General features: G+C 45.4%; 1 protein-coding gene and 1 long non-coding RNA gene across 2 annotated transcripts in view; one reads left to right on the top strand and one right to left on the bottom strand.

Moving 5' to 3' along the window:
- The window catches only part of LOC125134497 (uncharacterized), a 57,085-nt gene extending 47,491 nt beyond the window's left edge, over nt 1-9,594 (top strand). Inside the window, exons 2-3 of the long non-coding RNA XR_007136652.1 lie at nt 7,022-7,128; nt 9,201-9,594. This is a non-coding gene — a long non-coding RNA (uncharacterized LOC125134497). The remainder of the gene's footprint in view (nt 1-7,021; nt 7,129-9,200) is intronic.
- The window catches only part of COLEC12 (collectin subfamily member 12), a 189,351-nt gene that overhangs the window by 6,161 nt on the left and 157,944 nt on the right, over nt 1-25,246 (bottom strand). The window contains exons 4-9 of the mRNA XM_047793871.1: nt 23,645-23,743; nt 21,598-22,644; nt 10,579-11,067; nt 9,499-9,635; nt 7,906-8,015; nt 3,634-3,779 (exon numbers count right to left, since the gene is read on the bottom strand). Coding sequence (XP_047649827.1) covers nt 3,634-3,779; nt 7,906-8,015; nt 9,499-9,635; nt 10,579-11,067; nt 21,598-22,644; nt 23,645-23,743 — 2,028 coding nt within the window. The remainder of the gene's footprint in view (nt 1-3,633; nt 3,780-7,905; nt 8,016-9,498; nt 9,636-10,578; nt 11,068-21,597; nt 22,645-23,644; nt 23,744-25,246) is intronic.

Below are 25,246 nucleotides of genomic sequence, written 5' to 3'. Positions count from 1 at the left end.
TTGTCTCACCACATTTTAAAATTTCTTCCTTGACCCACTGGTTGTATAGTAGCATGTTATTTAATCTCATATTTCCAGTTTTCTTCTTGTGATTGAAATCATATCTAGCATCTTTTCCAACCACATGGTCTGAAACTAGAAATCAATCTTAAGTTTATTGAGACTTGTTTTGTGGCCTAACATGATATAGTTTGGAGAATGTTCCATGTGCACTTGAGAAGAATTTGTATTCTGTTGTTTTTGGATGGGATGTTCTTATATAGCTGTTACATAGCTGTTTTTTGCATATCTGGTTAAAGTGCCATTTAAGGCCAATGTTTTCTTATTGATTTTTTGGTCTGACGAAAAGTGGAGTACTAAAGTTCCCTACTATTACTGTACTGCTGTCTATTTCTCCCTTTAGATCTAGTGATATTTGTTGTTGTTGTTTTTACTTAGGTGCTCCTATGTTGGGTGCATAAATATTTGCAAATATCATATCCTTTTGTTGGACTGACTCCTTTATCATTATATAATGACCTTCTTTGTCTCCTATTATAGTCCCTCTATTCCTTCTTCTCTTGCTCTCTTCCTTTGTGATTTGATGACTTTTTTTATAGTGGTATATATAGTTAGATTCCTTTCTATTACCTTTTGTGTATCTACTACAGGTTTTTGCATTGTGGTTATCATGAGGCTTACATACAACAGTTTACATTTATAACAATCTATTTTAAGTTAATAACAACTTAAGTTTGAATGAATTCTAAAACAGTTTTTACTCTCTGCCCCCCACACCATTTTATGTTTTTGACATCACAATTTATATCTTTTAATCTTGTGTATTCCTTAACAAATTATTATATAGTTATTTTTACTAATTTGTCTTTTTACCTTCATACTAGCTTTATAGGTGACTAATCCACTACCTTTACCTTAGATTATTCTTAACTTTATATTTACCTTTTCCAGTGAGATTCATACTTTCATATGTTTTCCTGTTCCTAAGTGGCACCATTCTTTTCAGTGTAAAGAAGTCTAACATTTCTTTTAAGGCTGGTCTCATGGTGGTGAACTCCTTTAGGTTTTGCTTATCTGGAAAACTTTCTCTCTCTTTCAGTTCTGAAGGGCAGCTTTGCCAGGTAGAGTATTCTTAATTGGAAGTTTTTTTCTTTGATCACTTTGTATAAAGCCCTACCATTCCTTTTGGCTTCCCAAGTTTCTACTGAAAAATCAGCTGATAGTCAATGGAGGTTCCCTTGTAAGTAACAAGTTATTTTTTTCTTGCTACTTTTAAGATTCTCTCCTTGCCTTTAACTTTTGACATTTTAATTATAATGTGTTTTGGTGTGAGTCTCTTAGGGTTCCTCTTATTCAGAACTGTTTCCTGGATTTGGATGTCTGTTTCCTTATCCATGTTAGGGAAGTTTTCAGCCATTATTTTTTAAAGAAGTTTCTACACCTTTAATCTCCCTCTTCTCTTTCTGGGGCCCCTATAATATGAATGTTGGCCCACATCATGTTGTCTCATAAATACCTTAAATTATCTTCACTTTGTTTCATTTGTTATTCTTTTTGCCTCTCAATTGGGTGAGTTCCACTGCCCTGCTTCTGAGCTCCCTGATCCTTTCTTCTGCTTTATCTAGTCTGCTATTGAACCCTACTAGTATATTTTCCAGTTCAGTTGTTGTATTCTTCAGCTCTGTGACTTCTATTTGGTACTCTTTATTGAAGTTCTGTGTTCATCTAATCTTCTCCTGAGTTCAGTGAGCATTTTTAAGACTATTATTTTGAACTCTTTATCAGATGTATCACTTATATCTGTTTCATTAAGGACTTTTTTATGACGTTTTATTTTGTTCTTTTACTAGGAACATATTTACCCTTCTTCATTTTGCTTGGCTCTCTAGTGTTGGATTCTATGCACTAGATAAAACAGCCATCTTTCCCAGTCTTGAGGGAGTAGTATCTTGTAGGAATGGAACTTATCTTTCAGCCTTGCCCTAGCTCTTGTCTCTCAAACCATGGTTATTGTACAAGCAGCCTATTTTATTATCTTTAGTGGCTCCCAGCATTTGACTGGGCCAAGATCTGTCCATATCCCAAAGAAGAGGATCTCAGTCAGCAATTAGAGTCTGGCTGATTAGAAGTCAGACCTTCAGGCAGCAGTTTTGAAAGTATGCAAATATATATATGCTTGTGGGACTGAAAGCATATGTTCCACTGGCCACCAGATCTGTGTGACCTAGAGATGTCTCCCATGCAGTTGTTGCAAAAATCAGGATGCCAGACAAGCGTACAAGCTCCATCCTGGGAGCTCCTGGTGCCCTGTCATGAGGCACAGAGAAGTTGCAGAGATAGCATCCACCAGCCTCCATCCTTGGAGGGCACCTCAGTAGGTACCTAGATAAGCCAAACCAAAAGGCTGCCCCTCTTGCCAGAGCTCCAGGACAAGTAGATAGGCCTCTTTCACAGAAAGACTGGGGGTGTGATCAGTCCACTGTCTGCATAGTCCCCTGGGGTGGCAGCTGGCCAAGAGTTATCTGTTTATTATAGTCTAATGGGACCTGACCTGGGAATGCAAGCTCACTGGCTACTAGAACAGGAGATCAAAGGGTGCCTGCAAGGTGGCAGCTTCAGAAACTGGGGCACCAGAGATACTGGTGCTCTGGAATACAGCAGAGGGAGGTACAAAGATACTACCTGCCCTTCCCACCAATTTTTAAACTAAAGACTATGAGACAGGATTACATAATGCTCACAAAGTTGTATAGTTTAGAACTATCTAGTCATATTTTATAACATATTCATCACCCATACGTATTACCAAAAGAAACCCATACATATTACCATTCACTTCCATTTTCCCTTTCTCCCACCATAAACTTTTTTTTTTTTTTTTTAATTTTATGGCTGCAGCTGTGGCAGATGGAAGTTCCCAGGCCAGGGACTGAATCTGAGACCTCTGCCACAGCTGCAGCAATCCCAGATCCTTTAACCCACTGTGCCAGCCTGGGGTTGAACCCGCACCTCTGCAGCAACCTGAGCCATTGCAGTCAGATACTTAACCACTGCACCGTAGCGGGAGTTCTCCACCACAAACTTTTAATCCAGTTCTGATGAAGAAAAACTAAAGTACTAACTTCCAAAGAGGATCAAGTATTTAATGAAGCTTTACATTTCTTTTGAAATGAAAAAAATCTCCAAATGCCTCTTTGGCTTAGAAACTTACAAGGGGGAGAGACTATATCCCTCCACCACCTGGCACAGCATCTGGCCCATAGTAAATGCTCAATAAATACCTGTGGAATTGAATGCTTGGCCATCTGAATTATCTGTGTATGGAACTCTATGAAAAAGACTTAATATTGGTGCCATATGTTAAAAGCATAACTGACTGGCAATATTATAAGGTAATGACCTACATCCATAAGTCGTTATACTTCCTATATAGTAGGCACATTTATTAACTTAAGTCCTCACAACAACCTGCATAAGAGGATAATGTTATTAATTCTCCTGAGGTTAACAGTGTGCCCAGCTAATATGTGACAGAACCCAATTGCAGAGCCTGCACCCAAAGCCCTTACACTCACCACCTCTTGTCCTTTAACAAGATGGGATCTGTGCAGCTCTTCCGACCCCCCTACTCACCTGTCTCCCTGTTCTTCTCGCAAATGAAGTTATTGATGTCCTCGCACTGGAAATCATTCCACTGCCCAGCATAAATCAGCCCGGCACAGTCTTCTCCTGGCCCGTGGCCGTGACCCCAGTTATCTGGCTGTCCAGCTTTCCAGTTTCTTTTAAGGAAACAGAAATTGAGTGTTAGACTCACAAAGTCACACAGAAGTTTTCTTTACCCAAGAGCAGCAGAGAAATGTAAAAAAAAAAAAAAAAAACCGAGGCATGTCATTTGTTCTGGAATGAAAAGGCACTGTTTAAAAAGCTGTGCACACCCTTCTTCAGAATAAGAAGCAGCTGTTGTGCAGAGAAGTGTGAGTTGCAGCATCTCCCCTGCAGGCTGGCTGGCTGGCTGTCTTTGCTACAATGAAATCAACTCGCTGAGCTGCCTCCTCACAGTGCTGAGGGCGTTAGATGAATGATAACCTTCTAATGTGTATTGGAACGTTGACTTCTAGGCATGTGTGTGTTTATCTCTGCGTGAATATATATGCATTCTGAGGCCATGATACACACTCACACTCTTATGAGAACCCAGAGGAATCCTTGTACATTCAGATATCATGCTTATAACAAGTCAGAGTCAGGAAGAGAGAGTGAGGGACCCTCCATATACATTTACAAGAACCTACAATTGTAAACACTTGGTGGTGCTTGTCTGGCTAAGTTGTAGATTGTTCATTGCTTTAGAGAGAAATAGTAATTTAATCTTACTGAAAATGACCCATGCATTTCACTGCCTTTTTTGGGGAGAGAGATTCTTAAAAACAATTCTTCTTTAGGATGAGCTTACTTGAGGCTTGTTAACTTGATGCTGCTCAAATCCTCCCTTTCTCAGCATTCACTGTTCCTGATCCTATTTCCATGCAACACATTAGACATGCTTCCACGACCAAAAACCTGAAAACTGTCTGCTCTAAGAAGCAAGTCCTTGGCACAGAAGCTGTGGTTACCTCCTGAGAGGACCAGCTTGTTGTTTCGTGGGGAAGGTCTGGAAAAACATCTGCAGCAGGAGATGCTTCCCCTAAACAAGGACTCCTTACCCCACCAGCATCATCTAATTCAGAGGCAACTCACTCTGGGCCATGCTTTATGTTTCTATCAGAGTGGGTGGCTGTGGTGTAGGCCGCTGGCTGCAGCTCCAATTTGACTCGCCTGGGAACTTCCATGTGCCTTGTGTGCGGCCCTAAAAAGAAAAAAGGAAAGAAAAAAAATGTAGTATGTAATGTGATATGTAGCAGACTGTGTGGACAGAAGGGCAACCCATGTTTTCTTTGCTAGGTAGAGCTAAAAGCTGTTACTTATAACTTGACAGCCTGCTCTCTCTAAATGATGTCCTGTGCTGGGGACCACGAAGTGGACAAGAGGAAGTGTGGAGCTTCACACGTGTTTTGGGAGACTCTGATCCATGTTACCATTGCTTTTGGTCTGTTAATTTCAGCACCGTCTTTTTCAACCAGCTCACAGCATAAAAATGGAGTTGGGAGCAAGAGGCAGAGGAAAAACCTTTTATCCCTTGTCTCTTTCCTCTTTAATAGTCACTGCAACAGCCGGAAATGATTTCAAAAGGGGCGCATGTGTGTGAATGTGCATGTGTGAGAGGGAAAGGGAGACGGGCTTCTTCTCCAGCCTGGGCAGGGTGTGGGGAGGTGCCGGATCCAGAAACCATTGTGCATGGCAGGGGAAAGGAAAGGGATTGGACCATGCGTAGAGGCAATGGGAGCAAAGAGGATGAGAAAGTAGACGGAGAGGGACCTGGGGAGCTGCATCACGTTGGGAGACCCTGGAGAGCCTAGAGCCCCTTCCCCAGGCCCTGGCAGAGAACATTCTTGTCTTCATCACAAACCTGTCATGAGATGCGAGTGTGACACTGTGGCTGGCATCTCCATTGGGACATGGTGTGATGCATACCTGCTAGGTGGTGCCATTCTGCAATTACTGACTAGTGTGAAAATGATGATGGCGACAATAATAATAAGCGTAATCATGCCAGTACCAGCTGATGGTATTTCTTGAGCACTTCCCATGGGCTCGCTGTCCTTGATGCTTTATATATATTTTCTCACTTAATTTTCACAATACAGACGCTGGTCCTGCTGTAATCTTCATTTCCAGACAAGAGCATGGTGATCCGCGTGGCTGAGTAACTCACACGAGGTCATGCAGCTGCTGAGTGCTGGGTCAAGGCCTGGAGCCCAGACTCATCGACCCCAGGGCATGTGCTCTCTCCCCCCACTGCACTGGCTCTTTTTCTAGTCTGCACTGTTTTTATTACTACATGTCAAGTTAAATTAGCCTTCGGCTATTGAGGCCTCATAATATGTCTGCCTAATTTATTCTTGCTTTTAAAATTTGATCCCGGGGATTTTTATGTGTCTATGTATTCCTTAGGGTGGAAAATGAGAAGCATGGTCTGGGTTGGAGCTGGGGAGCAGGGGCCCCAGGGTGGCTATGGCTGGGGACAGAGCCCCTGGGAAGGTGTCTGTTCATGAAAATCCTTCTTGGGTCCCAGGTACCGATGCTGAGACTCTCTTCTCAAATCATAGGATTCTTGCTGGAGCCTAGAAAGGAGGAGGAAAGTTCCACCGTGGGAGAGCTGGCATAGACAGTTGTGTTTCTGTTCCATCCATTCTGTGGGGGCAAGTCCAGTTTTTGCTTGATCAAATTTCTTAGGGAGTCTAACCCAGACCTTTTTGCATTTATGGCTACAAGGAAAGTGGAGGAGACTGAAAAAAAAAACTTTTTTTTTAGTTCCCCGCTGACTCCCTTTAAAAAAAGATCCTGGCAGTCTTGAGTATCAAAGCCACGGATTTATCTTCCCCTGAACAGTCTCTGCTTCCTGTCCCCTCCCCTGGCCCTCCACTTCTCCTGTTTAGGTGACAACTCTCACAAGTGTTTGGAGTCTCCTGAAGAGCATCTGTTCTATGCGGGTGCCCTCCCCAAGTTGTTGGCCAAACCCCAAGAGCCAGACTATGGTGTGACATCCTCTCCCCAAGGACAGGTGCCCAGGGAGCAGATGGGGTGGATGGCGGGCCAGCAGGTGGGGATCCACTGCCCTGGGGGCATCTGAGCCTCACCTTCAGAGCAGACCTAAAATCTTCAAAGGCGGCATCTCCACATAGGTCACTCTTTTGAGAAGAAATTGGCCTTCTTCTGGGGCCCATCTACGTCCTCTAATCATGCCTTTTTGTGTGAAGGATTTAAAAGTACAAAGAAGCCTGCTTGTTTCCCCACACACACGGCAGCTCCATCTGGCCCCTCCCCTCCAAGCCCATTCCCTGTCCTTGACCACTGCTACTCCAGCCTTGATGCCCGGGGTGCTGTCTTAGACCTGAAATATGCTTGCTTTCTCTTCTCCCAGCACTATGGATGCTGTGGCTCCTTCATGCTCAGACCTGGTCCTGAGGCCCAGATGCTCTCATGCCTGCTTGACCTCTGCAGGACCTGCCTTCTTTGTCTCCAGCAAAGGTAGTCACAGGTGACTCTGCTCCATTTGGCACAGCGTGTTGCATATTTTTCTATTTTCACATGCATTAGAAGCAAGCAAGGAAGGAGGAGGATGAAAGGTGAAGTTTAAATTGGCACAACTGATTTGCTTTTCAGACCCTGGGGCAGGACTGGGCTCTGGAGTTGGATGAAGCTTGTGGAGAGGTCTTTGCCTTGAGGAGCTCCGAGAAGGTTCTGTGAAGAGCTTCTGTCCTTCATTGCTGCCTTTATAGGACTCAGGTGCCATCTGAATTGCAGGGACTCCTCCAAACTGTAGGAGACAGTTGTCCCACAAATGCCTTTGTTCGTGGTACACTTGAACCTTCTGTGTGCAGGAGAGTCATAAACTTGAAGCCCAGCCAGGCTTGGGGCATTGATGCTGTCATACTGAAGGGTGGCCCGGCCCTTGTCAGAAACATGGCTGGGGCAGCTCGGAATGTCCTAGAGTGGCCAGGCCCACCTCATCCCTCAGAGCAGCATTTAAAGAGCACGCTTGGCCATGAGTGGGTGGGTTTTATGAGTCATTTCGTAGAAACCAAGAAAGAAATCACTCCATGAAAAGAAAAAAAGAAAAACCTTCTTTGATGGCCTGTTGATTCTCAGCCATGCTTTCCCTACGTGGAAATAAATAGGCAGCTGGTACCTAGAGCCTCCATTTCAGGAACATGTAGGACACAGGTCATTAAGGAGGAAACTGTAGGGAGTTAGTCTGGCAAGAGGTAAAAACAGACCATCAATCTGGAAGTTTCTGAGACTTACTTATACTCTGGAGACGTGCCATCCAGCCACCTCCACTCGTTTTCCTGCTCTGAGTCCGTGAGGCCAATCCAGTGGCTCTCTCTCCCTACCGTCTGCTTTTTGATCCATTGCTGGAAAATAAATCAGAGACGGTATATTACTATTTTTTTATGGCCACACCTGTAGCATATGGAACTTCCCTGGCCAGGGGTTGGGTCAGAGCTGTAGCTGCAGGCCTACGCCAAAGCCACAGCAACACCAAATCCAAGCCACATCTGTGACCTATGCCATAGCTCACGGGCAACACTAGATCCTTAACCCACTGAGTGTGGCCAAGGATTGAACCCACATCCTCATGGATACTACATCAGGTCCTTAACCGCTGAGACACAGTGGGAAATCCATGTTACTATTTTTTTTGAAAGGAAGTTTGGGGGGACTTTCCCTCCAACATTTAGAAAAGAAGGACAATATTTAGGAAGATTTTTGTCAGGATGTGGGCACTGCTTTTGCTGTCCTCTTTGTATCACACTTGTTTTGTTTTGCTCTGTTTGGAGGCTTTGGCATTTTTTCCTCTTAGAAGTATATATGTGATATTTAAGTGCTCTTCTTTCCCACTTAAAATATCCAGATCACCCCAGGCTCCACCCCCTTCTACTCCCTGTCCCTCCCATGTTCTAATAACCGTCACAGCCATGGTACTATTGAGCTCTTCCTGGGCTGGGTACCACATCCAGTGTGTCTCATGCAGTGTGCCTTTGGGCCGTTACAACCACCATCCTAATAAAGATGATGTATGGCTGAACTGGGATTGGGCCCAGGTCTGTATGTTCCAAAGCCCAGGCACCTGCCCAAATGTCCTTTGGATGCTCATTCCCTGTCAATTACTGCAGAAATAACTGTTTTTCAGGGCTGTGTCTGCCGGAGTCATTGAGGGGACCGCTGGAACAGTGTGGCGTTAAAGAGCATTGGTATTGTTGCGGATGGACCTCAGTGTCAGTCTCAGCTCTGTATTTACTTGTCTCATGCATTAGTCATTTAAACTTTGCAGGGCTTCAGTTTTCTTATCTGTACCATGGGGGAATAATATTACTCGTAGGCTCTAGGAATGTTGTGAGGTTTATAAGAGAAAATGCCTCGTACGGTGCCTGGCACACAGAAGGGGCCCAATGAATGGTCACTGTTGTTACTGTTGTTGTGGGCTCTGCTCCAGGGCCTCCTCTTCCCTTCCTGACCCTACTGGGGCCACATGTCCAGGCCCTTGCATCCCACCCCACCCCTATGGTGCTCACAGCTCTCTGCCTCTCTCTTCACAGGTGTCTGGTGCTGGTCTACAGGCTTGTGGCTCTGTCAACAGCCACCGGGAAAAGCCACACAACTCCAGGCTTGATAAAGCCAGATCTTCCAGGTGGAAGGAAGAGGACCTAAATCTCAGACCAGGAATGCCTCCTCTTGTGGCTGGATAAAGTCCAAATCTCCATAATGCGGCCCTTCTGTGTTTATGTGACCGTGAATTCTTGCTATCTTTGAATTCTCAGTAAGCATCCACTTTCTAGATGTAAACGATCCTTAAATTATAGTTGGTCCCCAACCAGAAGTATGCTGCAGATATACCTGTTCCTCCCTCGTGTTTATGAAAACGAGATGTGAAGACTTGTCCTCACAGAAAAGTTTTGCATCCTCAAAAATTTCTTTCTCAACCGAAAAATAGTAGCATTTGTCTGTGAAGTTCTTCCAGTGAGGTGGGCAGCCTAGGAATGCAGAGTTTAAAAATTTTGATTAAAACACACACACACACACACACACACACCCCCACACACACCACCATGGCTTTCTTCAGCTATGTTCAAGACACCACAGCCCTGGCCCTGCTTCCCCGGCGTCCTGTGCAGAGCCCGTGACTGACACTCGAGGACAGGCCAGGAGCAAAGACTAGTATGGGAAGTGGCCTGCAGAACACACAGTAGTTAAAACTACATAATCTGGAAAATATCTACCCTGGGCCCTTGTTCCTCTGGGTCTGGATTAGTCTTTACAGTGACAGAAATAACAGACATAGCAGCAGAAGGCAGCACAGGCACAGATGTTCAGCATCAGCCTGGAGTCACATGGAGCCTATAAACACATGGATGGGAGGGCCCAGAACCTGAGCTGGGCTCACGGGACAAAGGAGACTGAGTTGTACTGAAGGAAATTAAGTGGAATCAGGGGTGGGTCAAAGGAGAGGGACCTAGGCTTGGTTGCAAACCCAGCGCTCAGGGTTTTACCAAAGGTTTCATTATCAAAAGACCAGAAGGTGTCATGATACCTTTTCCAAAAGAAATGCGATCTGGGCTTCAGGAACAGAAGGTTCCAGCCACATGTTAACCAAGGGCTGTCCATCCCCAGGCAAAGTGCATAAAATGCGGACAGGGATGGGTTGGCGGGGGTGGGGGGGCCAGCCTTGGACTTTCCTGGAGGAGATGTCTGGGGCCAGTCTGTCTGCGCAAGCTGGGCTCAGCTACGTGGACAAGTGCTGAAGGGACTGATGGTGTTTAGAGAGAAACCTGTGCTGAGTGAGGCCACCTGGCTTGGGGCCGGGGCAGCAGCAGGGTCAGCCTCCCTACGCTGCACCTTCACTGCCAAATAAAATGGGGCGTGCAGCCTGCACGAGCACACACACACGGCCCATCTGGGTGTGAGGGGCTGACTCACCGTTGGCCTCGGGCGCTGCGGTGGGCTCGCTCTGCAGGGCCATGGGTGCTGCTGGCCCTGATGGGCCTGGGGGGCCAGGGGGGCCCTTGGGGCCTGGCATGCCTGGCACCCCCGGCAAGCCCGGCAGTCCCCGTGGCCCCGGCACCCCAGGCTCCCCCACGGTGCCCTGTAGTCCCTGGAAGCCAGGAGGGCCCTGGGGGCCCGGGGGTCCTTCCTTGCCAGGTGGGCCAGGGGGGCCTGGGTCCCCACTGGGACCCTGAGGGCCGGGCTTCCCAGGGGACCCACGGGAGCCTTTGGGGCCCTGCAGGCCCTTGGAGCCTTTGCTGCCACGCTCTCCGGGGGGGCCAACTGGCCCGATTGGGCCCCTCTCACCGGCGGGGCCGGGTGGCCCAGGCTCCCCCTTCTCTCCTTTCTGCCCCTTATTGCCAGTGGGACCTGGGGGTCCCTGCTGTCCTCTGTCACCTTTCGGACCCCTGGGGCCAGGAGGACCTGAAACAGAAAAACAAGACAAATGGCATAAACATACAATCCATGACACCTCTGGTCACCTGGGATGGTTTTGTCACCCCAGATAGGCTGTGCAGGTGAGGATCAGGATGCCTTCCTACTTATCTGCTCCTTTTTGTGTCGATTTGATGAATGTTTATTAATTACCTGTTATAGGACAAGCACCATGTAAGGTGTGGGACAAGGGGCTGAACTGGATCAAAAGATGCTATTGAGTGTTGAGTACTGTCCCGTAATCCCCTCCCACCAGCCTGGCCTCTTGCCTCTGCTGCATCCCAGCCAACGCTCCTGTCCCTTGCACTGGTGCCACGGGGATACTGCTGGCCTTAGGGCTGAGCCTCCCTGTGGACCAGCTCAGAGGGGTGGGAGGTCTCTGTGGGAAGTGCTCCTGGGGCCCAGGCTGAGGGGGATCTGTTTCATTTTTTCCAGTGAATCAGATACAAATAGGGAAGGTGAACTAGAAGAAAAAAAATAGATGGATCATCTAACTGACAAGGGAGAAAAAAAGACACCATTTCCCACCAAAGGAAAAAAAAAGGCGGTTCCCCCTAAAAATGGCAGGGAGGGGGTTGGGGCAAGAAGGCAAACACCCGCTTATTCCTTCTGGTTCTAAAAGGAAGTTCACATAACAGGAATTGTTTGGTTTTCTCTACGTTCTCAGGGGTAACAGGGATGTCACACAAACACATCATAACCAGGATAAGTGACAGTCTGAGGTACTTTCACATCCATTGTGTCACCTGTCCTTTATCTATGACAGTAATCTCACAGCACATCTGAGGACACGTAGGACCAGAGACACCAAGCACTGTGTTCAAGGTTACTCAGCGACTCAGGACAAATATACCCGGGGAATGAGTCCCAGACAGTCACCATCTGGGGGTGGAGTTGGGACAGGAATTCAGGGCTTCCCATGATGCAAGGAACACATCACAGAGGACACTGTTTTCAAACATTCTGCTTCCCGGAATCTCGGAGTTCCTGAGATCTCACAATTCTATGTGAACGAGAGACCCACACTCGTTCTCTGGACAGATGCAGAGAGCCTTCGCGCTGGGGAGATGAAGGGTTGGTGGGACTCTCATACTCAGTTTTTTTTTTTTTTGTCTTTTTGCTATTTCTTTGGGCCGCTCCCGCGGCATATGGAGGTTCCCAGGCTAGGGGTCGAATCGGAGCTGTAGCCACTGGCCTACGCCAGAGCCACAGCAACGCAGGATCCGAGCCGCGTCTGCAACCTACACCACAGCTCACGGCAACACCGGATGGTTAACCCACTGAGCAAGGGCAGGGACTGAACCCGCAACCTCATGGTTCCTAGTCAGATTCGTTAACCACTGCGCCACGACGGGAACTCCTCATACTCAGTTTTTCTGTCCCCCGACACCAGCACGCCCCACCAGCTGGTCGGGTCGGAAAAGTGAGGCAGCCCTTCGCACCTGAGCAGGGGACTCTCACTCCCCATCCCATCCCGGATCCTGATGCACATCACTGCACACATATACCAGCCAAGGCTGCAAGTCCAGCCCACCCATCTCTACGTTCTCTCCGCAGGAACCTAGGTCCTGGCCTCATCTTTCCCTACTACAGCTACCCGTGACATCACCCCGGACTTACTGGCAGGACCCTCCACTGAACTGTAAGCGAGTTCATGCCAATGGCCAGAACTGCCCTCAGTGCGTTCCTTCTATGGTTCTCTGCCTCAGAAGTGGGAGACTTCAGGATGAAGCATCCTCACCCTGAGCCATCTCCTCCTATCATTGACTCTCCTGGGTGCTGGGTCCTTAGCTCCATCTCCTAGTCTGATGGTTCGTTTCCTCTCGGATGTCCTGCCAACACCTCCAACCTGGCATGTCTACACTGACCTTGTCATCTCTGCTGTGTAGGTCCTCCTTCCGTCATCCCTTATCCCACTGCATCATCACAGCCATCTCATCACCATCCTAGTGGGAATGGTCTCTCTCTTCCTCCTGCCCCTCTCTGTCTTTCTGGTAGATTTTTACCAGAAAACATTGTTAAATTGCTCTTCCTACCTCTGACTCCTCTCCATTCAGCCCACTCTGCATCTTCTGCACATTTGCCTTCCTTACACATGCCTGCTTCTTCATAATATTCAGCCCCCTCTCAATAATCTGGTGTCAAGCCTTTCACGTCCTAGTCTCTCATCTTTATTCCATCCTCCCCTGCACTTCTGCAAGTTTCTTCTCTTAGAATGTCTTCTGCCCCCATCCATCTGGAGATTTCCTGTTTTCCCACCTGTGATCTTTTTAGGTCACTCCAGATGGAAGTTTTTCCTCCTCCTATAATCTTTTGGTTCTGGTTTGTTCTTTGAGGGCCTTGCCCATCTAGCAGCTAGATTATGGGCCATGGTCATTATCCAGGAGGTGTTTATCCAATCAGTGGGCATCACAGGTCAAAAGGCCCAGGGCACTAATGTAACATTTCGGGCACCCAGAGAGAGAGAAGGGAGAGATTTTGGGGAACCATGTCCTGCCTGGTGTCCCTCATCTCATTCTAGGAAGCACAGTGGCTCCACGCAATCCACACAGCAGCTTGACCCTGGCTGCCAGTGTAGAATGACCATGGGGAGGTGTTTTTCCTCACTCTACTCACACTTCAGAATTGACCTAGTAGTTCTTAGCCACAATCTGATTTTTTTTTTCTTTTTCTGTTTAGCCTGTGGAGGCTCATTAAATAGCCTACACCATGTAGTAAAGAGAGGGTAGGTTTTCACTGCTAGATCTAGCTCCTTTAAAAAGGTAACTTAGTTCCTTTGTGTAACTGAGACATGGTGTCATAGAGATTATTAGCGGGGAAGGTGGCACGTGTATTCTTCCATAACAGATATAGCGTAATGGAAGGTTCTAGTGGAACAATACTGACAAGTGGCCAAAACAAGCAACCATCTAATTTATTTGGAATAAAGGCAAAAATCAAAGTAACTTTTTTTTTCCCCTTAACTATTTCTGTTTTGTTTATGTTCCATGTTTAGACTTAAGAAATCCAAATAATGAGGAAGGTCTTTTGGGAAATTCAAGTACTTTAGAAATCCTTTATCCTTATTCTCTGTGGATTTGGCCAACCATCAGTGTTTCTTGGTCTCTGACATCCGGGGTTTTGCCATACTTGTGAATTACGTGAAATGAGTTCACCCGAGGCCATGAGCTAGTGCCCACTCCGGGACCTGCCTCCCTGTTCTGAATGCTGACAGACTCCTGGGGCAGGGAGTTATATTTCTTCCAGAACACCTTCCTCTGGTTTCCAACAGAATTCCAAAGACATACAACTCTATCTTCCTCTCCTGACATGGATCCACGACCTCGCTTACCTGGGTGACAGCTTTTCATTAATCTTACTTCTTCCTGGGGTCATGTCTTTTACAGTGTTCAGCACTTTCTGAACTGTAGTTGTTTGAATGTTCCCCCCTGCCCCAATTCCACATAGGATTTTGGCTTATTTTATGAATGGCATAAAAACATGGATCCCACATTCAACACAAAATACCAACATAGGCTAATCTCCAGATCTTGAAAAGGAATAAGATATTGGGATGAGAGGCAAGTGTTTATCTTTGGTAAAGTCTAAAATCCTACTTGTGATGAGCTGCCTAGCTGGATTAACATAAAAACTGAATTTTTCAAATGGGCAGAAGACCTAAATAGATATATCTCCAAATAAGACAGAGAGATGGCTAGTAGATACATGAAAGGATGCTCACATCGCTAATTATTAGAGCAATGCAAATCAAAACTACAATGAGATACCACCTCACACCAATCAGAATGGCCATCATAAATAAGTCTACAAATAACAAACACTGAAGAGGGTGGGGAGAAAAGGGAACCCTCCTACACTATTGGTGGGCATCTAAGTTGGTACAACCATTATGGAAAGCAGTATGGAGGTGCCTCAGAAAACAAACAAAAAATAGAATTACTGTATGACCCAGCAATGCCACTTCTATTCATTTGTCTGGACAAAACTATACAAAAAGTTTACATGCACCCATATGTTCCTAGCACTAGTCACAATAGCCAAGACATGGAAACAACCTAAATGTCCATCACAGATGAATGGGTTAAGAAGATGTGGTATATATACACAATGGAATACTACTCACCATAAAAAATAACAAAATAATGACATTTGCAGCAACATGGATGGAATTAGAGATTATCACACTAAGTAAAGTAGGTCAAAATGAAAGACAAATACCATATGATATCGCTTATATGTGGAATCCAAAATATGGCACAAATGACCTTATCTACAAAACAGAAACACTCACAGAGAACAGACTTGTGGTTGCCAAGGGGAAAGGGGAGGGAGTGGGATGGACTGGGAGTTTGGGGTTAGTAGATGCAAACTATTACATTTAGAATGGGTAAACAACGAGGTGTTCTAAACACTGTATATAGCACAGGGAGCTATAGCCAATCTCCTTGGATAGACCATGATGGAAAAGAATATTAAAAAAGAATATGTATAACTGAGTCACTCTGTGTACAGCAGAAACCGGCAAGACATTGTAAATCAACTATACTTTAATAAAAACCCCTGAGTTTTGTATGTGAAGCACTATGTTCATCACAAATAGGTTATCTGTCTCTCTAAGATAAGGTTTTGTATTCATAGCTGTGGATAAACTCCTGGCAAGCACCCTCTTATGGATGTTGTCATCCACAGCTGCCCCAGCCTTGGGAAAACCATCATGGAGCTAGAGCAGGAAGCTGGCCCTCTGCCTTCAGAGGCTGGGCTGTGTGAAAACGTACTGTGTGTCCCATGTCTAGGGACTCATTCATTCATATACTTGGGTCATTAAGGTAATACTTTGCTCCTTAAGACCTAGAACACTTGCAAATTATTTCTTTAAAAAAAAAAAATCAGGGCGTTCCCATAGTGGCACAGCGGAAACAAATCCAACAAGGAACCATGAAGTTGTGGGTTCTATCTCTGGCCTTGCTCAGTGGGTTGAGGATCCGGCATTGCCGGGAGCTGTGGTGTAGGTCACAGACGTGGCTCAGATCCAGCATTGCTGCGGCTGTGGCATAGGCTAGCAGCTGTAGCTCTGATTCGACCCCTAGCCTGGGAACTTCCATATGCTGCGGGTGCGGCTCTAAAAAGACAAAAAAAAGACAAAAAAAATTTTTTTTAAATATTAGAAAAAATCACTAGGAAAAAGCTAAAACCACTTGAAAAGTCAGCAATGGATCTCTGCCCACAAAGTTGATCATGAATGCCAGGGGTGTATTTTCCTCTAGGACCTGCGTTTAGCATCTGGATGGTCCCAGGCTTTTAGGTATTACTTGAATCTTTTAATGGGCAGCTATTGAAGTGAAAATGAAATAAAAGCCACCTACAGTGCCTTAGAACTGAAGACACTGAGACAAATGATGTGGGATTGTTCATGCACTTGTGCGACTCTGAGTAGAGAAAATGGAAATGCTATCTCTGAGGCACACATGACGTCCTGCATAGAAGCAAGCTGGAGGTCTGCTTTCAAGACCAAGTGGGTGTTTGCCTGGCTGGGCAGTCTAAAACTCCAGGATACCTGTGTTGGTGTTAAGTTGTCTAAGGCTCCAGCAATGCTGTATATGCTGAGACTGAAACTTAGGGTGGCCTGGGTTTGCACCAGCAAAACCTCCTCTCCAGATTCCCAGGCTCCAGAGCCAGGAACCTTGAACACCCAAATCCTCTATACAAGCAGCTCAAAGAGTATGGAAGACTTTAAATCACAGCGCTGTTTCTTTTCTTTTTTTGTGTGTGTATCTTTTCAGGGCTTTACCCGCAGCATACGGATGTTCCCAGGCCAGGGGTCCAATCGGACCTACAGCTGCTGGCCTACGCCACAGCCACAGCAACATGGGCTCTGAACTGTGTCTGTGACCTACAACATAGCTCACGGCAACACCGGATCCTTAACCAACTGAGCGAGGCCAGGGATGGAACCTATGTTCTACATTTCCACTGAGCCACGAGGGGAAACCACAAAGTGCTGTTTCTGCCTTGGCAACCTAACTGCAGGCCTTGAGAAGAGCTCAGGAGTTCCCCCTGTGGTGCAATAAGATCAGTAGTGTCTCTGCAGTGCTGGGACACAGGTTCGATCCCCGGCTGGCACAGTGGGTTAAAGGATCCAGTGTTGCCGCAGCTGCACCATAGGTCAGAACTGCAGCTCAGATCCGATCCCTGGCATAGGAAATCCATATGCCAGGGTAGTCAAAAAAGAAAAAAAAAGAACAGCACAGCTCCTTGTCTTACCCCCGAGATAACTTTCCAATGTGTTTTCCAACACAACTGCTGGTGCTTAACAGAAAGCAGAGAAACCACTTTAATTTCTACTGCCATTCAACATCTTGGAGACTCTGTTTTACAACCAGGAGTGGTCAGGTTGGAAGACAGGAGAAAACAGTAATATAATCTGATGTATTTCTCTTCACTTAAAAATCTACTTTGCATAAGAAATTAATCAAACACTTATTTAACATTTACGTATGAAAAAGGTGTTTTGGGGAGTTCCCCTGTGGCTTAGTGGGTTACAAACCTGACTAGTAGCCATGGGGATGCGGGTTTGATCCCTGACCTCACTCAATGGGTTACGGATCTGGGATTGACCTAAGCTGTGGTGTAGGTCGCAGAGGCAGCTTGGATACCATGCTGCTGTGGCTGTGGTGTAGGCTGGCAGCTGCAGCTCCAATTTGACCCCTAGCCTGGGAACTTCCATATGCCTCAGGTGCGGCCCTAAAAAGACCAAAAAAAAAGAAAAAAAAAGAAAAGAAAGAAAGAGTGAAAGCCAGGGGTTAGCAGCACCTGAGCCTAATCCCCCTCCAGGGGCAGGCACCAGTAAGCACTATCAGACCCACATCAACCTTAACCCTGTGGGTATGACTGTCCTCCTTGAATGCATGAAGCTGTTGTTTTTCCACTGTGATGTCCTGGCTGGGGCTACAGTGGAGGGGAATCTTAGGAACTAAAGAAGCTCACATTTGGGTATGAATGTGAGCTAACCCCCTGCCAGGCACCACACTGTTTTATTTACATGATCTTATGAAGTCCTCATAACTCAAATTGGTGGATGCAGATGGGGAAACTGAGGCACAGGGCTAAGGGATATGGTACTCATACCCAGATCTGTTCAGCTCTAGGGCGCTTGGTCTTACCCACCAAATCTCCTGCTTCTCTCAGAGGAGCAGGTGCAGGGCCCCGTTTGCACTGGGAGGTTGTGACTGACACACAGCTTGCAGAGGAATAGCTGGGGGTGGTGAGGTGAACTTGCCACCCAAGATTGTGTTATGAGGTAGACATCCTCCATGTGCCTAACTGGGATAAAACTAACTGGTTACAAATGTGACCAAAGAAGTAAGGCTTTCTGAAGGTTTGGGGGTTTACAGACCTAGAGACCATTGCTGTCTTATTCAACATTTGACTTCATGTCAATTTCCACGTTATCATCTGGCAGGTGCAATCTAATCAGTCTACTGCAGCTTTTACTTCCTAATGAGGCAAACATCACAAGCGGCTGGACTGTCCAGGAAGCATTAGGGTTCATGAAGCTCGAGTCACCCAGGATTTCCTGGAAATCCTCAGAGTATTCTGAATCTTGCAGAGGCAAACTCGGCATAAGGCAACCTTATTCCATCCTGCTCCTTCCTGCTTTATCTCATCTGTCTCTCATCCTCAGGGATGGAATGTGCATACAGAAAAAAAGATGATATGCGGAAGGAAACACTTGCTTTCAGCAATGGAGTTCTCCCCCCAGTTTTCTTGGAACAGCATTGCTGTTCTGCAGGCGGTTGAACAGATTGAATAGGAAGGGAATGGCTTGGCTTGAGAAGGTTCTCAGGTCAGCCCTCAGAAAGCACAAGTAGTGAGAAGACCAAGAATAAATGGAAATGGGAAAGCATACATGAAAAAGAAAATACCACTCAGAATCCAGGCTCTGAGGTATTTCAGAGACACTGAGTCAGAAACCTCAACCTAAGCAACCTCTCCCATTTAATGGATCTAAACAGGCCCCTCCCCCTCCTGCTGCATCTTCTGGTGGAAACTGCCATCTGGCTAGCTGCTCAAGCAAAAAACCTAGAAGATACTCATTTCTCTCCTTGCCTCATTCTTCTCCATGGCTGATCCACCCATAAGCCTCATCCAGCTGCACACAGTAGCCCCTGACCCCATGCTCAATCTCCGTCCATAGCACCCCCCCCCCCAACTCCTACAGTGCATTGGTGCTTCTTGGCAGCCCCTTTGGGCTTGGGACACTTCAGAGGGTGGGGGTGGGGAGGACTCCAGGATCCTGTGCATAAAACATCATCAAGAAAGGGTGTGGGCTCTGAACATCACAACCCCTCCAGCCTGGGGATTCCTCACCTTTGTAGGAGTGTGGGGAGAGACAGCCAGGGGAGGCCAGTCAGGGCCTGTTGCCTGGGGAAGGGCAGAGCTGCCCTTGTTTCTACCTCCAAGATCCCTCCTCAATGAGCAGACCCACTTCTGTCATCTCCTCTGCTACTCTCCTATCCCAAGTCACCCATAACTGGTCCAGTGCCTCCCACTGGACCCCTAGATCCACGTTCATGCCCCCATAATCTATTCTTCCACCAGCACCCAAAATGACCTTTTAAAAATATAAAATCAGGTCATGTCACTGTCTTCCTTAAAACTTCCCCTCACACGTAGAAGGAAATCTCAACTCCTTGCCTTCATTTTGTGTCCCTTTAATGAGTATCCACTCGTCTTTGTTTCACCCTCTGGAGTATCTCAGATGTCATTTAAAATCTCTTCCACATGACAGCCTTTAAAATAGCTGTAGACAGTGGCCTTATCCCCCACTAAGCAGTCTCTCCTACAGGTTAAAGTTCCTGGTCTTACAATCCTTCTCCACAGCACGCGGTTTTAAACCCCATCACCCTGACCATGTTTTCCTGAGCATGTTGGTCTGTGAGTGCCCCTGTTGAAAGGGGTGCCCAGCGTACCCACTATCTTCCAGGGGTGGTTTTGCAGGGCTGAAGGGAGCAAGATACCACCTCCCTCATTTGGGATATCAGATTTTTATTAATACAAAGATCACACTAGCTTCCCTGGCAGATGTATTTTAGTTGCTCACAGTCAACTAAAGCCCTCATCCTTTTCATGCACATTTCCTCTAAGCCACTCCCTCCCATCCACCTTTGTGTTTGGTCTTTTCCATCTACGAGCAGGATTTTACATTATCTTCTCTATTTCATTCTGCTGCCCTCTATTACTGTTCCAGCCTCTCCAGATCATTCCGGATTATCATTCTATCACCTATTAGTTAGTACATACAGTTTCATGTCATATAAGTGTTGGATGACCAGCTCATCCATATCCCCATGCTAGGCCCGGACAAAGCTATTGAACAGGGCCTGACATCTGCCTCCAGGCTCACAGGGGTGCATTAACTATCACTTGTTATACTCAGCCATTCAACTAGTATGGCAGTCACATGCTGGGGGACTCCCAATGACTCATGTCCCTGTGTAATCCCTTCCCCTTAAGCACAGAGCCTATAACGTGCTTCTTACCAACAGAACATGGCAAAGGTGATGGGATGTATTTAAAAGTTTGGGAAAACAGTTTATGACTAAAAATAATATGAAGTTCCTGCAAATCTTCAGAAGTAGATTTAATCTTATCTGAGGACTTTCAGTTTATAAAAACTGAAAGTTTCAGTTTATAGGGATGACCTGGTTAGGAGTAAAACTCAGATTTCATATGGAAGTCACATCATTTTCCACCTCTGTGGCCTTATAGTTACTGCAATGGCCACCCATCCATCTGCTCATGACATTTGGAAAGTAGGCATGTCTTAAGGGTAATCATGGTCTAAAAGAATGAATCTTTCTTCCCAAGAAGCCTGGCTTATAACGGCACTGAAATAGCTAGGTACTGAGAAAATCCTAATTAACCAATCTTTCATTCAATAAACATTTAATGGAATACCTTTGAGCACTGTCTACAAATTCTTAGTCATACTTTTCAAGAAATAGAGCTTATTCCCTTCCTGCCTCCCAACACTGGTTGTGGGATGGACTTAGTGACTTGTTTCCAAAGAAGAGAATATAGTAGAGGTGCTGGTATGTGACTTCTGAGGTGAGGTCATGAAAGGCATCATGGCTTCCTTCCTGCTTTCTCTTGAGTCACCTGTTCTGGAGGCAGCCAGCTGCCATGTTGTAAGGATACTCAAGCAGTATCACAGGGTGAGGATCCAAGGCTTCCTGCCAGCAGCTGACAAGCCAAGAGCCATGGGAATGAGCCATCATGGAAGCAGATCCTCAGCCCTAGTGAAGGCTTCAGAAGATTCTTTCCTCTGGCCGACATCTTAATCAGAACCTCATGAAAGATATCTAGCCAGAACTACCCAGCTAAGCTGCTCCTAAATTCCTGAACCAGAGAAACTATGAGATAATATACATTTGTGGTTTTAAATTGCTGAGTTTTGGGGTCATTTGTTATATAGCCATAGATAACGAAAACCAACATAAATACAGAATTTTCCCTTACCTTGGAGTATCGTGAAATTCTTGATGAGCTGACCATGCTTGGAGTCCACTAGCTTCATTTCTTCCATAATCACAGATAAGTTGGCCACTTCCGTGTCCAACCGCGACCTCATCATATCCTGCTGCATCCTGAGAGAAACAGAATCCAAACGGATGTTGGCCAGCGTGTTATTCAAGGAGGTCAGATCGTCTGTGTGTCTGGTCAGCGTATCTGTGCATGTGGTCCTGACTTCATTCAGGTTGCTGGTCAGCGTCCGCAGGTAGTGAGCTGTGTAGCTAATGTTGCTAATGATGTTCACAATATCTGCCTCGAAGAGCTGGAAGCGTTCCTCCAGCTGGTTGAATTTAATGGCCGTTCTGTTCTCTGCATCCCTGTGTACATCCTGCAGGTCTTTCAGGTTCTGCTCGTTGGCTTGAGAGGCCGTGGTGATGTTGTCCATCTGCCCCGCAAAAGAGCCCAGCTGGCTGTTCATGTCCTCCAGGGTATCATTGTTGGCCTTGGCCAAGGCGGAGTTATTGGCAGCCAGCGTCTGCAAGCTCTGCACCTTCTCCTTCAGCCAGTCTGTGTCCTTCTTGGCTTGAAGGAAAACCTGCTGTAGGTTTTGGAAGTCATTCTTGATCCGCTGGATTGCCTGGCTTGTGTCATCCACGGAGCGCTGCAGACTCGTGATGAGATTCCTCTGCTGCACCTGGGTCAGGTTCAGGTTGTTGAGGTTCATGACAACCACGTTGTGAGAATACATTTGGCTCTGCAGATTGCCCTGCAGCATGCTTGTGTCTTGCTGCAGATTCGTGACATAGCCATTGTAGGCCTGGAGGGTTTTGTTGACAGTGGTGATGAGGAAAGAGTTATTCTCCAAAGTTTCTTTCAGTTGACTCTGCCGGTCCACCAGCGCATCGCCGCTCGCCTGCAACTTCTCCAGCGTATCTTTGTTCTTGCTGGTCTTTTCCGTAATCTCACGAAGTTGCTGACGAAGGTCCAGGATGTCTGATCTGAAGGTGGAGAGTTCTGAGTTGGTGCTGAGAGCTTTCTTCCCCGTCTGGTCCCCTGGAACAAGACACATTTGTTACTCAGATTGGTGGGGTGGAGAAGTGTGCAGGTGAGGTCATATCCCTAAGAGACTTAACTGGAATGTGCTCTTTCATTTATAAAACTTGTGGGATATGCAGACAGCATTGCCTTAGTAAAATCCACATCTCTGTTAAAACAAGGTCCTTGGGAATTGGAAAGGGTGCCAATTACTAGGACAGACTAGCTTGGGTGAACACTTTTCTCAAAGAAGGAGGGGGAATTTACCTGTTTCTAGAGCACTGGGCAGGATGTCAAGAAGGAAATTACCTTCGGTTTATCAAATTCACCAAACATTCTTTTTTTAAAAAAATTGAAAAACAAAATCACGGGGTAAGAATAGGCTGGAGTCTTTTATTTTTTCACATCACTTTATACAATTCTTTTCTGCAGTTTAAAATATTTCAAATAGGAATCTACCGAGCATTTTATATAAGAGCTTTCTTTCCCCCCCTTTTTACGGCCGAACCCGAGGCATTTGGAAGTTCCCAGGCTAGGGGTCAAATGGGAGCTGAAGATGCCAGACTACACCACAGCCACGACAATGTGGGATCCAAGCCATCTCTGCTACCTATGCTGAAGTTTGTGGCAATGCTGGATCCTTAACCCACTGAGCAAAGCCAGGGATGGAACCCACATCCTCATGGAGACCACCTTGGGTTCTTAATCCGCTAAGCCACAATGGAACTCCAAAAGAGTTTTTAATAAAGGGTTATTTGTGATTCTTTTTGATCAGGATTGGTTTTCAGGTTTTATTTGGTACATATGTCTTTTGGGGGGATTTCAAAATTGGTCTTAAACTTTAAAATTTTAACATCTTTGCATTAAATCATGAGGCAAGATCCAATGCAACATAAAAGTTTAATGTCTTTCTGGGTGAATGTGAGTTTATAGCAGCATCATTCTAAAAAGGTGTGGTCATTTACACAGAGTAGAGTTAGGGAATTCAACTTAATGGTTCGCTTTCATTGCAGATTACCTAATTTTTTCAGGTCGCTTTCCACTGCTGTGAGCTTGTCATCATAGGTTTGGCGAGATGTCTCCATGCCACCTGTAACATTGTCCATTTTCTCTACAACTAAGATTTGAAAATCAATGCATTAATACACAGACCTGCTCATATTTTATCTTTCAGCTTTAGCAAGAGATCATTTCATTATGGAATAAAGAAAAGATAGTAAAACAAAAAGTATAAATGAAATAAAATACAGGGAGAAGGCTTTTTTCCCCCTTTCTTTAGAAATATACTTGTTGCAAGCCCCAGTGGTAGTTTACTTGATTGAGAACTATATGTTCTTAACTCTTCTCATGATTCTATATTTCCTTGGAGGCTTTAGAAATTGTTTGCAACTCATTAAAACATTTTTGTATTATAGAAATCCTTCAGTCTGTATTATTTTTTACATTAATTTCCATAGATGGAGGCATTAACACTGTAATTATTTACAAATTTTCATTGCTCATGAGACTCCCTACCATGCTTGGCAGGTGTGACTCACTTACCTGGGAGGAGATTCCATGGCAAGAAGCATTTAGCTCAATTCTATATGTAAAGTCATCATAAAAGGGACGCAAAGCCAAGGGTGTCTGCCACTTTGTGTTTACCACTCTGAGTTTACCACTGAGGCTTGAAAACCTGCTTATGACAAGTGAATCTATCAGTTCCCAAGAAGATGCCTAAGTGGGTTTCCAAATAATAATTTGCTGGGAATACTTTTTTTTTCCCCAGCATCGTCCTGGTTGCAAATGATAGGGAAAGTGATGCAGCGTTAAATAAACCCACAGTTCTTATTCGTTCTCAGAAGGCAGTAATTCTCCATGGTTATGAATTTAAGTTTATCATTCTAAAATGCCTAGGAAGTGTCTCCTGAGGCTAAAGAAACAAAAGCAAAAATAAACAAATGAGACCTACTTAAACTTAAAAGCTTTTGCATAGCAAAGGACACTATTGACAAAATGAAAAGAATCTACTGAATGAAAACATGTGCAAATGATATGGCCCATAGGGATTAATGACCAAAATATGTAAAGAGCTCATATAACTCAATATCAAAAAGACAAACGAGCTGATAAATAAATGGACAGAAGACCTGAATAGATATTTTTTCAAAATAAGATATACAGATAGCCAACAGGCATGTAAAAAAACACAAAACACCACTAATTATCAGAGAAATGCAAATCAAAACCACAATATCACCTGTCAGAATGGCTATCATCCAAGTTTACCAAAAACTAGTGTTGGCAAGGATGTGGAAAAAAAGGGAACCCTAGTACATTGTTGGTAAAAATGTAAATGGAAAACAGTGATGAGGTTCCTCAAAAAACAAAAAATAGAACTACCACATGATCCAGCAATTCCACTGCTGGGTATATAGCTGAAGAAAATGAAAATACTAATTTGGAAAGATACATGTAACCCCAATGTTCCTAGCAGCATTATTTATAATAGTCAAGATATGGAATCAACCTAAGTGACCATCAAGAGAAGAATGGATACAGGAGATATGGCATATGTATGGTAGAATATTACTCAGCCATAAAAAGAATGAAATTCTGCCATTTGTGACAACATAGATGG

The sequence above is a fragment of the Phacochoerus africanus genome, chromosome 8, assembly GCF_016906955.1.
Source record: "Phacochoerus africanus isolate WHEZ1 chromosome 8, ROS_Pafr_v1, whole genome shotgun sequence".
Lineage (NCBI taxonomy): Eukaryota > Metazoa > Chordata > Mammalia > Artiodactyla > Suidae > Phacochoerus > Phacochoerus africanus.
This window is presented reverse-complemented; position numbering and strand designations above follow the sequence as displayed.